This window comes from Apteryx rowi, unplaced genomic scaffold (assembly GCF_003343035.1).
Source record: "Apteryx rowi isolate R43461 unplaced genomic scaffold, aptRow1 scaffold_276, whole genome shotgun sequence".
Lineage (NCBI taxonomy): Eukaryota > Metazoa > Chordata > Aves > Apterygiformes > Apterygidae > Apteryx > Apteryx rowi.
The window spans coordinates 685647-699127 of record NW_020449152.1 but is presented as its reverse complement, the minus strand read 5'-3'; the positions used below and the strand labels follow the sequence as shown (position 1 = coordinate 699127).

Sequence of the window (13481 nt, the reverse complement as noted above, 5' to 3'; positions counted from 1 at the left end):
CTCATATATCGTTTTGCAAGGGCAGTCTCTACAGTTTAAGAAAGTATTCTTATTTGTTTAAACTAGTTTATTTTAAAGAATTACTTAACTACTGCTAAAATACCAAAATGCACTGACATAAAATTATACTTTCTCATGATAAAACAGTAAATTAAGAACAATCTGATGCACTCTAACCCACCCTCCTTTTCATCCCAACATGCTAGTGTAAGGTCCACATCTGCAGAGCTCTTGAGAAGTCAAGAAGTCAGTAGGCTCCCTCTGGGTTCTAGAAGTAGGGCTTTCATATAGATACATACACACATATGTATGCATAAATGTGCATATATATATATATATAGACACACTTTTAAAAATATTTTCGGTTTAAAAACATAAGAACTTTCATACTGGATCAAAAGATTGGTCTGTCAAGCCCACTGCCTCTAATGGTGACCAGTGGTTGATCCTGAAACAATAGCACAGGAGGCAAAGAGGGTGATCCCTGCCCAGGTATAGCATATTCAGCTTTCAGAAATCAGCTGGGGCTTCCTGAATCAGAGGCTGCATTCAGGAGGTGGGTTTAAATAACCAGAGCTGTCCTCCATTTGCTTATCTAATCCATTTTAACACATTTATACTCTTTGCTTCTACCACCCATGTGACAATTTAAGTCTGTTCACAAGTGCAGAGGTAATATTTGCAAGCCTGTAGTACCTGAGATCACTGTGGAAGCCTGAAGATTGTTCTGACATTCGCTGTGCTGATTCTTCCCCATGAAGTGCCTTATCAGATTTTCCTCCTCTAGATGGATACAGGAGGAACCCCTAGGAAATTTTACCTCACAGGAAACTCAGATATATTGACGGCCACCTTGGACACTACAGATTTAAGGCTGTGCTTTATTTGATATACTGAGTGGCTTACAGCTGAAATGGCTCATTTACATCCGCGAGGTTAAGTGAATGAGTACAACAATATCAGAGCATCTGTGGATCTAACGGTTCTAAGTGTTGTGACCTAATTACTACAGCTAGCCAGGATTGTGTCACTCTCTTTCCTTTTTGCCACCAATTAGGCTTTTCAAGATACAACTGCCAGGACACATTAAAAAACATCTCTTTATCAAATAATATTAGTAATATTAATAGTAGACTTTAAATAAAGATATCTATTAGATTTGTAAAAGAAAGTATTAAAAAGCAGTTTCATGTGTATTTTTAAAACAATAAGTAGCCCTGAAAATCAGTTTTACAGAAGTTAGTGGCCAGAAATGACTAATTATAGTTATCCTTGTAAAATGAGGTACACATTCTGAAAGGTTCATATGAAAAATTTTAGGAGGGAAGATAAGATCTCCTGAATTTTAATTTGAGTTAATTTTTATAAACTACATATGCATGTTAGATGAGTAAACTCTAATTAGATTGCTGCATCAGAGAACAGCAAATGATACCTTGTCAGAGAAAGATCACTTCTTGTGATGTGTCTTTGGGTGTTTTGTACATTTTATCTTTAAGAGATCCACAGGAGGACACTTACTGCTGTTTCACCTCATATTATTAACTGCTGTAACATTTCTCGCTATTAGAAATTTATTCCAAATGCTAAGGAAATTTTCCTTTGCTTAGTTTTGCTTGGCTAAAATCTAAAGGTCCCCAGACAGAAGATAATAGATAAATTCAATTATTCTAATCAACAAAAGCACATCTTAATTGACATACATCTGGGTCCTATGCACAAGCTCAGTCTCAAAAATATAAACAAATATATAATAATCACCATTTCAGATGTTTTAACTGTGTTTATGACATAACGCTTATGCTATATGACAAGCTGTAAAATAGGCTGGAATTTTTGCCATCTTTTTGCCCTGTCTCCTTTAAACAATTTTTGTAAGGTGAATAATTGTATTTGGCCACACTTGCAATGCTTCATTTGTATACGTGGGACTGCAGATAAAAGTGCCCAATACTACATTATTCAGCAGGAATCCATGCACTTTACTACAGATCCTCTGTGATCAATCATTATTTACTTGTGTATGAAATCAGTGTTTTCACAGAGTAAACATTCAAATTTCCTGATGCATATTTCAACAACAACAACAACAAAAAACGTTCAAGAAACAAATGCATAAGACAATGTTACCCAAAATGGCAAGTTAAGCAGCCTTAGATGCTATTCATACAAAACAGAGGGGGGGAAAAAAAACTTTCAAAATAGCATGTGTTTGCTTGTGCATGGCAAGTTATTAAATTATAAAAAATGAGCTAGCTGTGAAATGTACTTTTCTCCTACAAAAAAACCCACATTTCTTTTCTGTTTTAAGATCTAAAAAACGGAACAACTTACATCTACTCACCTAACAGTCAGCTGTGAACTTTCATGTGTTAGCGTTGTATAGTGTTTTACATATCTAAACTCCTGCATAAATAACTATAGTTATTGACTTATTTTCAGCTTATTTCTAATTTCCATTCCCAAGGATCTGAACTGTTTGTCGTCACTACTGTAAAAATTTCCTTTTTATAAAGGTACATACAGATTCTGCATCCAACTCAGGTGAAACTTCTGCAACGACAATTAGATCTTTCTGCCTTTCACATTCGGGCAAAATATCTGGAAGAAAAAGAGAAAAAGCAAATCTGCTCTCCTTTAACAAATGTTCAGTTACATTTCTAAAAATCAAATGATTTCAACAGCATCAGATTTATCAGAATTTTATATCATTAATATCATTATAGCTACTACTGTAAAGGAAAAAATAGCAATGCCTATGTTTTTGAACAAAGAAATTTTTCAATTTTGTGACTTAAACTTGGATTCCAGTCTGGATTTCTGTCTTATGGATGATAAAGTATTTAGATGCATTTCATAATGGGATTTTACAGTCACTACCCATGGTCTTCAAGGACTCTAGAAAGACTGTAAGGAATTTTAAAATGTTTTTCATCATATATATACACACTAATACACCTATAATAAATACAACTCCATTTCCAAAACGCATGGCACACATCTCTCATGGTACACTGTCATCTAAATAATTTGCTAATGAATACATTAGACAAAAATTCTGTGCCTAATATTGTAACATAGTTCGAACACATTTTAGAAATTCCTTTGCATGGAAAGGTATAATAAAGTTTTACATACAGAATGCTACATGGAGTTTGTTTGCAATATGGTGATTCCCAGGAATGTCTACATACAAGGTAAAGAATGCTACCAACTGTTTTATATCCAAGATATAAAACCTTATGCAGATTCACATGTGTAAAAAAGTCATAAGCGTTAAAAGCAAGGCATTTAAATATCATGAGGAATTACATTATCTTTTCTGGAAAAAAAATATAGTCCCTTAACTCTTTAAAGTATTTGTGTCTTTCTGAAAAGTACTTTTATTTCTTAATATTAAATGTATTGGAAAAAGAAAAAGAAAAAAAGAAGTTTTAGCTCCTAAAGTAGCAAACAGTAAATACTCAAAATAACTAACATATCAACTGAATAATTAAGGAAAGTGAGCACATCCAGAAAGCTACAAGAATTTTATTACACCCAGAGTACTAAAGGTCACCTCAGAACTAGCAGGTAGCACATTATGTCTCCTTCTGACAACAGAGATAGGGGAAAGGATTTAAGGATTCTGATGAAAAGAAGGAGAACAAGTTTTCTTTTCATTTTCTTGTGGTCAGAGAAAATGCCTCCCTTTACAACAAGAAAAAAAAATAGCAGAACCAAAACATTTTGCCTCCAATATCATCTACTAAAGAAGCCTAAGCCTGTTTCACACTGTCACAACCAAATGCACACAACTGGTTTTGCCAGTGGTACACAACTAGCACAATCCATTCCACCCATATGAATAAGAAAAGATCTATCTTTTCCAACCCTGTTTAATCTTTTTTCTTCAGGTTGTTTCTTCAAGCAAATTGTGATACAAGGTCTGCCACACAGTCATTTTTCTATTAGAAATAGGACAGAGACCACAGCCTAAGTTTACATACAGGCATCAGCTTTTTGTTAGTATGAAACCACACCAAGGCACCTATGTTTAATCAGTTATGTTATCCAAACTGATGCACGTAACATTAGATTTAAGTTAATATAACAGTTAAAAAAGGTTTTAAAATATTACATCAGTTTATTATATAAATGCTTCTTCGCAAAAAAATATAAAGCAACTAAAGTTCAACAGTTTAATGGTCAGCACTGGACAGAAAGACAAAACATATTTATGGAAATAACCACTCTACATTTTTTATATGATGATCTAATTCTAAAAACCTTCCATTTTTAGAAGTCAAAATGAAACAAAGAAAAATTAATTCCATATAAGGGCAGATGATTTTTAGAACAACACAAGATCTTACTGCTCACATATGAATACACAAGACAGAAAAATCAATGGTTCATTTTAAAGACCACATTTAAATTAACTGAACAGTGACCTGTGTTCAAAAGTGTTTGCATTCAACTATCCACAATTAACAGTTATTTCAGGACTCAGGTAAAGATCTGAAAAAAGCCAAAATGAGACAAAGGCAAAACATCACAAATTAAAAGGCATTTTCATAACATTTTTCATGTTTTGTTGTAACAAAAGTTTTCTGATAAGTTTTACATCCAATTAAAAGTAAGCAAGACTGCTTTAGACCCCCTCTCCAAAAGAAAAGAACATTAGTGAGGTCTCGTGTGAAAACATTACTGCGACTCCTTAGAGCAGCTTAGAGGGATTGTAAGGAAGAAAAAAATTAACAGGGGAAAAAAAGAGGGAAAAGTCAGCAATATACCATAAACGTGGCACTCTCGCAACAGTATATTTTTATTAGAGAAGTTATAAAGAACAAATACGTTTTTTTCTCTCTCCTCCCCTTTCTTCCTCCCTCTCCCCCTCTCTCCCTTCTCCCCCCTCCCTCCTTCTCTCCCCTCCCTCTCCCTCCTCCCCTCTCCCTCTCCACTGCCTCCCCTCTACCCTTCCTCCCCCTGACTCGCCCTCTGCCCTCTCTCCCATCCCTCTCCCCCTTTTTCTCCCCCCTCCGATCCCTCCCTCCCACTCCCCCTTCTCTCCCTCCCTATATATATATATATTTGGCACAACATATCATAATGCAAGTTATAGAAAAGTTGTTCACATATTGATTTATTCCCTCCATCATGCTTTTCTTCCCATAGGTTATGATAGCCAGACAAAATGTTCAAATACTTGTAATAAAGATTATGGTAAAAGCAATAAGATATGTGTGCATGTTTAAATAACCAATTACTGGATTTGTTAAAGTAGAAAACCCTGATACTAGTCTATCACAATAGTAATGGAAAAAGTTACATGCAATTACAGAGAAGAAATCTTTGACTTGGAGAGTCAAGTTAATGAATGCAGATAACAAACTAATCTTTTTTCTAGAGATTTCAACTGTGTGCTTTTTAGCTCCCTTTTTCACACAAATAATTATAATTTTTAAATATACATTTTGAGAATGCACTAACTATCCCCAAGAAAAGATTTTAGCTGGTACTTTCTACTTGTCTAAGATCTTTTTTCCACAGTTTCCTGTAAAATGACATGCTTCCGATTCCCAATGCAAGACAGATGTACTGTTTGAAAACTCAAGTTATGAAAACACAATCTTTGAAGGATCTTTGTGGAAATACTGTGCCATTATTTGAACAAGTGCAATATAAGTTATTAGCTACACGTGTAAATTCCAGAGTTTAACATGATCAGTTATTCTGTGCAACAGTTTTCATATCTCTTGCCATGCTCAAATATAACTGCTTCTCAAAGAGGTAACAGAACAGTTGCTTTAACACAATTCATTCTTTGTTAATTGCATGACATTTAAGAAGCAGTTTGTAATAAAAAAATAGAACCTGGCAACACTTTTGCTCTTTCTGAAGCCTGAAAAGTATATTAGACTGCATGCATGCAATTATGGAAATTTTCTTCCCTTCCTTTGCCTGCAATTTTTCTCTGAACCCTAGCATGAGTAAGAATTCTCTGCAATCTGACATAAATATCTTACAAGTTCCAACAGGCATTACGAAAATAAAAATACACTGTGTATCCAAGAGCCATACGGTCTATGGTTTAGTTTGTATTGTCATTAGGAGAAAGTGAATTTTTTTAAATTGAACATATTAAATATTACATTTCCTACAGAAATGTAAAATATGATTTAAGTATAGAGCAATTTAAAGGGCTAAATGAGAGCCAGGCAGTTAGAAGTATGTACAACTATAGAAAAGGAAGGGAGTATACCTTGTGTTTTTGTGGCCTCCCTGATGATTTTCTGAAGCTGTTTCATTTCAGCATCAAGTTCTTCATAGTTTATTTCCCTAGATTCAATCCTGGGAGCCTGGAACAGTGAAGGGTCAGTTCCAAGGTAGGAACACTGAAGATGCCCACTGTCACTCAGAGTAACTATAACACCCCTCAGACCTCTGCATAAAAAAAATAATAATAATAAAACTCATTAAGAAATGGGAAAGAATCACACAAGCAACTATAACACTATATTTTTACGCTGCTTCTATTGATCTGTCTACGAGTATAACAGAATTCTATAAACAGAATTTAATGAGATTCATTGACCACAGAAGACAACAATATTTATTCTTTTATTCACACATGTTTATGAATATTAGTCTTGCTTATTACAATCACAGCTAAATAGCAATCTGTGTTAGATAGATTACTAAGACAAAATAAATATCATCCAAATAACTGAGAATCTGTATAAACAAGACAAGCAAAGGAAATGACAAGAACAAACAAGCAGAATAGACAGTACAATTGTTGCAACCATTTTTATTCACAAATTGTTACTTAAATTTTTTTGAAGTATAGATATTCATGTTGGTATGCAGGAAGACAAATTAGCTAAATAGAAAACAAAATAAGGGAAGGAAAAGGATGCATTAGAACAAATCACTAATCAAATGGAAAGAAGGTTCATAGTGAAGACAACAGAATGGACACTGATGTTATCAGCAGCCCCCTTATTCTTTGACTGCTGCCGCAGCTACTGTGCTGGCTTCAAATCCTGGCTGGCTCCTCCCTACAATCTCTTACTGAAAGGAGACATGGATTCAGAAGATTCCCTTAGATTGCTCTAGATCAATGCAAATTAGTGCTTCATTAGCTATGCCCTAGTCCATAACACTTTTCTTTCCAGGAACAGTACTTGGTTGATCTTCCTCCTACAAAATCTCACTCATATTTTGTTTATCTGATCATGTACCATGCACACACAACACTTCAGAAAGGTATTTTCACAGATTATGAGACAACTGGGTGAGTACTGCCAACATTTTACTTAACCTGAAGGTTATCCAGAATCAGAAGAGGAACTCAGCACTAAAGGAAGGCTAGCATAGCTGTTAGTGTAAGCTAGCAGAGAGCTAACTTTCCTTCTATTTATAAAACGATATAATTAATTTAAAAGTTTACATTTATTTTCATAATCACAAGATGACAACATACTCAGACCAGTAATACATTCTTATTCCATACTTAGAATGTCTTACAGAAGACACTGCATCTGTGTCAAATAAAACTATCATTAAATAAGGTAAAGATAGACTGAAAGATCTGTTCAACTAATTCCCAGATATAAAATTTAATTTTAATGAAAGAATCTAATACACTATCCCACTAATTAGCCCTACATAAGATATTGTATTATATAAATGTTCAAGCTATAGTTTGTAAAGAAATTACAAAAAATTCTTGTAACATATATGCTGGTGCCATTGAAGTACCTCCTCTAGTACAGTCATCCTTAAAAAAGCAGGTAGTTATATGAGCAACAGAATTCAGTCTGGTTTCCCACAGTGTCCTGCAGCATGGCCCGGGTACATACAGATAGGAGACCTCATTCAAAAATCTGTTTTCCAGGGTAACAGTAATTATGAAGACAAACCAGGTGTCACTGATTCATTTTTAGAATTGACGGTTCTCAGTTGGACAGGGCCTTTTTAAAGAATGCTAAGGCCATTATGCAAGTGTTGGTTTCAGGATTCCAATCAAATATGCTCGAAAAACTGCTGTAACTGAGATCCTGTGAACTCTGTACAGTTGTTTTATAACTATTATAGCTTACTTGGAGGCCTGCAGCTAGCAGTGTCCCCCAGGGGTCCAGTACTGTTCAACTTACTCATCAATGACCTGGACAATGCGACAGAGTGCACCCTCAGCAAGTTTGCTGATGATCCCAAACTGGGACAAGTGACTAATACACCAGAGGGCTCTGCTGCCACTCACAGGGACCTCAACAGGATGGAGAAACAGGCAGAGAGGAACCTCAGGAAGTTCAACAATGGCCAATGCAGAGTCTTGCACCTAGGGAGGAATAACCCCATGCACCAGTACAGGCTGGGGGCTGACCTGCTGGAAAGCAGCTCTGCTGAGAAGGACCTGGGGGTCCTGGTGGACAACAAGTTGGACATGAGCCACCAGTGTGCCCTTGTGGCCAAGAGGGCCAATGGGATCCTGCGTTGCATCAGGTGGAGCATTGCCAGCAGGTCGAGGGAGGTAATCACAACACACATGTATGCTGCATTTACAGAATCCTGGGATGGCACACGGACCAAATACATTGGACTCACCCCAAGATATGTGTGCTAATACAAGGAGACTAACTGTTGTAAATACTGAGGGCATAATTAGTTTTGGTAAGGTTTGCAAATTATACCTTACAGACAGGTGCCTGGTGTTTGCAAAGAACTTTGCCATAGTGGCCATGGCTGCAGAGAAGTCTTTAAAAAGGGAGACTACAGAAACAAATCCTGGTAGTTGAAGCTACCATGCTACCAAATACACAATCTTGTGAATTGAAAGAAAATAAAAAGAACATGAATTGCTATTTAGCTACAACAAGTAATGCCAAAGTTACTGAAATAGAAAAGAAAGAAGAAAAATGGGAGAACAGGAGAATTGCATCATGAACTTGTTCCACGATTGGAGAAAGAAAAATCTGACACCTGAACGTAAGACAATTTCTCAAATTCTCCAACAATGGCTTTGGACTATCTTTAAATTTCTTTCCTGAGGATAGGAATCTGTTAAGCTAAGAAGGAAGCATCCATGGGGAGATCTGAGTGTAAATTAAAGGGTATGAAGAAATATAGCTACACTGTTAGCCACAAATCTTTGATGATATACTACTATAATGCATTTAAATGTGGCGCATTCAAAAGTTGCGGTGCTCTTTATGCATCTTTAAGCTGGCAGTCATCTGCAGATAATCAGTCTACCAAATCAAACCAACTCAACAAATCAATGAGGTGATTTGCCTATCCAAATGAATCTTTCCTTAAAAACTATGACGTTTATGTCAGCAAAAAGTTTGGATTATAGAATGCACTTTCAAAAAGTCTGCCTTAAAATAAACCTGTGCTCACTTTGATCAACTTTCCTTTTAGCCCTGATGTCCTTCAAGTCTGCTGTGGCTCAGAGATAAAAGCATTGTTTTCGGAAAGCAGCATAACTGATGGCACTTTGCCTTTGCTCCAGCTGCTATTCTGCTGGGTCCTAAAGAAAAAGATTGCTCAATATGAAACTTATAGGAATACAGAACAGCTTTTTCCAATAATTTTTCCTTGTTAATCCTGTCCCTGAATCTGTAGGTCAACAGAAACCATAACAGAAATACAGGCAACAAGTTGTAACACCTGATATATAGTATATTCATTTATCTGTTGGAATGTTTGTCATCCAGTCAGATTGCTTTATTTTCTCAGGCTTTTATAACAGTGGTTAAAGATGGCAAGGGGGAGAGGGAGTGTATTTAACAGTTTTATAGTAGTTTCCCTACAGCTACTGCACTCATACAATATCCCTGCAAATACCATTACTTCATTTGGAACATTTGGCACATAATCTGCAATTTCAATTACTTGTTAAATTTCTTTTACTGTAAACTATTTTTTTTATTATATATCACACAATAGTCAAAGTAATAGCAAATCTAAAGGGACACTTTAACAGAGAGGAACTCAAAGTATGAAACAAATTATTTTGGTATCTAAAATAACTTTACAGTACAAAGCAACTCCTACACACATATGGTAATAATTTGAAAATCTATCTTTTATTGTATTTGAGTAATAATAATGGCATATGCTTTCTGTAGGTCTTCTCTTACTAAACAAATTGCTCACAACATAATTTTAAACAAATTAAAATGCTTTGCATGTTTCCAGTTATATAATACCAAATCGATCACTCAAAAATTGACCTTGAATTACAAATTCAACTTCTCTAATTTCTAATTAAAGGACAAACCAGGGCATTATTCCATAGGTTTGGTTATTGACACTATTTACAGTTTTAATTATTTATATTTGTAATAATAGATAAAACTTTTACTTCCAAATTTCAAATGAAGTCTTCTTAATTTATATTATTCATACCAATAATTTTAGAAAGCAAAGTGTTCTGCAATACTGCTTTCAGTTCGTTATTGAAAATGTATTATTTATAAACAACTGAATGAGTGCAGTTCAGGAGTTAGTTTCCTAAATCATTTTGAACCAATTCTCTTCTTATTTTATCATCCTGTGAAGCCATCTTTTATATGCAAAAGCATAACTAAAATTATTTTTAGTGCTCTTGAAAACTCCCGTTGTTCTAAGTCTCACTACCATTTCCACCTCACTTTAGCTGTAACTGTGTGAAGTATTTGATAAAATACTGAAGGAAGATCAGACTAGTTGTAATAAACTCTAAGAACTTTCTAACATGAAGTAATGGGAGTAAAAGCCAAAAGACCATCTTAATCTGCTATAGAACACATTCTCTGAAATCGGATCCTTGGCTGAATATTTAAAGAGTACCTGATGGGATTCAGTGTCAGCTACCACTGATGTTTAACTGTATCTGGGTATCAACAGATCTCCCTCAGGCTCCTTTGAAAACTACTTCCTCATTAAAATTCTCTGCTCAACTTTGCAGCAGAGAGAGTAATTTTTGTTTGCGTAAGACTTCCCCATTCTGCTACTACAAATGAAGACAAATAACCTGTTTGATCACAAAAACTGGAATTCCTTTAAGGCTATTTACAGTACGTAGTTAACATGCTTTGCACACTCTGAAGAGGGCATGCAAATATATAAAATATTTTATTATAATTATTTAATACTGAAGAGCATTAAGTAGCAAAGAGTTTGTGCTGTTCCTGCATGGAAAAGCAGTCTTCCTACTTGCCATTTGTGTGATAATTCTGGACAGGTGATCTTAGCAGAATGCCAGACACAAATCCAGGTAAAAAGATGTATGAAATACATGTAAGAGGAAGAGGGAGATGAAACATGATTTCATCATAACCCATACAAACTCAGTTTAAAAAAGAGAAGTTATGACTAAGACAACAGGTCAAAGACTATCTCCTTTTCTAAACACAAAAACCCACCGAGAGTTGGAACTGAATGAGAATAAAACCTAAATTTGGCCAGAATGTTACCATTTTGAATGCCTGTAGGATTTGCAAACTTCTAGCTATTCTACAGTACTCTCTTGCTCTCTATTTGAGAGTGAAAATATTTTCACTAGCGACAGGATTTTAGCACCTCTACATGGTGACACCACACATCATACCAGCAAATTAGTGCCTTACAGAAAGACAACTTCAGGCATAGACTTTAGTTTTTGTAGTTTTTTGATTAAGAGAGATTCTTTGCCTAAAAGATCAAGCACTGTCTCACAAAAACAAACAAAAAATAAAAAAGTCTTTCACCAAATGACGAGGGGAAAAAAAGCAATGGAGATGAACATTGTTTCCACTTTTCCAGCCAAGTTAGAAACACTACTAACAAGTTTGGGTCAGGGGTCTTCTTCTGCCAGATCACTACTGCCACCTGCGGGCCGACACATGTTTTCACAAGGCTTGCAAGTGCAGGCCAAACAGCGAAGCTTTCACATACAGAAGTCCTAAAAGCTACCATGTCACATTAAATGAAGCACAGAGTTATTTTGTTTTTTAACAGGATTAGTGTAATAGCATGATGGTTTAAATGTAAGGAAATGCTAACAATATGTTTATATGTGCAGAGTTAGACTTCCATGCACAATGTGCTCTTCTGGGTCTTTAAGGTAGAGAAAAAACATACTGATACCAACAGGCTACACAACACAAGCAATTTAAACTCATGCTACAAATTACATATATGAAATTATTTTTTTCTGATGGATCATCTTTTGTCACAAAGAATAAAAGCAGAATATTCAAAGTGATGGCCTCCAAAAATATGTGATCTTGCTGCAGGTAAAAAAAATGTACAAAGTTCTGAAGTAAAATGTATTTTAGTAAAAGTTCATAACCTCCGCATTGTATTTCATATTATCACTCACAGTTCAGTAGCTAAGACACTTAGTTGCATTATCTGAATTGAAAACGGATATAAAGACTGATAAGAAAAGCTGATGGTTTTAAATAAGAGTGCAGTCTCTAAGTAAGACCTTCAAGTAACAAGAAACAAGAGAACTTATATTGCAATTTCATTTATGATAGTATCAGCATTAGCAGCAAGGAAGAAGTTAAGAAGAACTATCACAAACATCTCCATGCCTCATTCCCTCTTAGAACTAGATTAAGGACTCCATATTTCTTCATTTGCAAATTCTTCCCCTTAAGTCTAAAATCTGTGGTTTAAGGCCAGACTCCCTCACCAGCAGACAGGTATACTGCAGCTTCCAAAGGCTAAAGAAGTTATACCAAAAGGCTGCAACAGGTATTAACACAGTTATAACATTGTGACTATAGGACCCAGGTGCCTTGAAAGTTTATCCTTCATCTAACCCTCTAATTCCCCCACTTCTTCAAGACAGCAAGCTGGAGAGATCCTTAGCATCTCTTGTTCCAAGAATTTGTAAGAGATGCAAGATGCTGTACTGGCAAAATCTATACCTAACTATTAAGTTTATTGTTACAGCAAAAGCTCATTCTCAACTGCTTGTTACATATAAGCTCTTTAATGTTAGACAATACATGAGTGAAATTAGACAACTATCTACAATCAAACAACAAAGAGGCTAACAAGAATAACCATGATGACAAGTCTCATGTGTTAGGGAAGACAGTCTTAATCAGCTATGGACACGTGCCATTAAGCATTGTAAAACTACATTTCAAGAAATCATTTGTGAGCTTTGTTTTAGTCATATTCCATGAGAGGCATGAGCTTAATACAAGGAAAGTTACATATCTTACAAATAAGACCACTGTCCTGTGACCACTACTGCATTATTCTAAACCATCACGCTGCAAGTTCTTCGCACTACCTACTGCCACCTGCCCAGCATCACTCCATACAATCATCATTCTTTGCAAACGTAAATTTATTGCAGAATCCCTAGGGCTTCCCAGTCAATCAAGTCTGAATTTGGTTTTGCTCATTTTTCTGCTTTTAGTGACCATTTAGTTCTGTGCACCCTATCAGATTCAACCTTCTTTGTAATGCTCTTCCCTGAAGACAGCAGCAGAGAACTCCCCCTTCAG

The 13481-nt window shown here is 35.5% G+C and overlaps 1 protein-coding gene across 8 annotated transcripts in view; it reads right to left on the bottom strand.

Moving 5' to 3' along the window:
- Positions 1-13481, bottom strand: part of BBS9 (Bardet-Biedl syndrome 9) — a 249560-nt gene that overhangs the window by 187163 nt on the left and 48916 nt on the right. For all 8 annotated transcript variants that reach the window (XR_003253968.1, XM_026068570.1, XM_026068569.1 and 5 more), the window contains 2 exons: positions 6245-6426; positions 2525-2601 (listed from right to left, as the gene is read on the bottom strand). Coding sequence is in view for 7 of the 8 variants with exons in the window: in XM_026068570.1 (XP_025924355.1) it covers positions 2525-2601; positions 6245-6426 (259 nt within the window). In the remaining variant the exon portion in view is untranslated. The remainder of the gene's footprint in view (positions 1-2524; positions 2602-6244; positions 6427-13481) is intronic.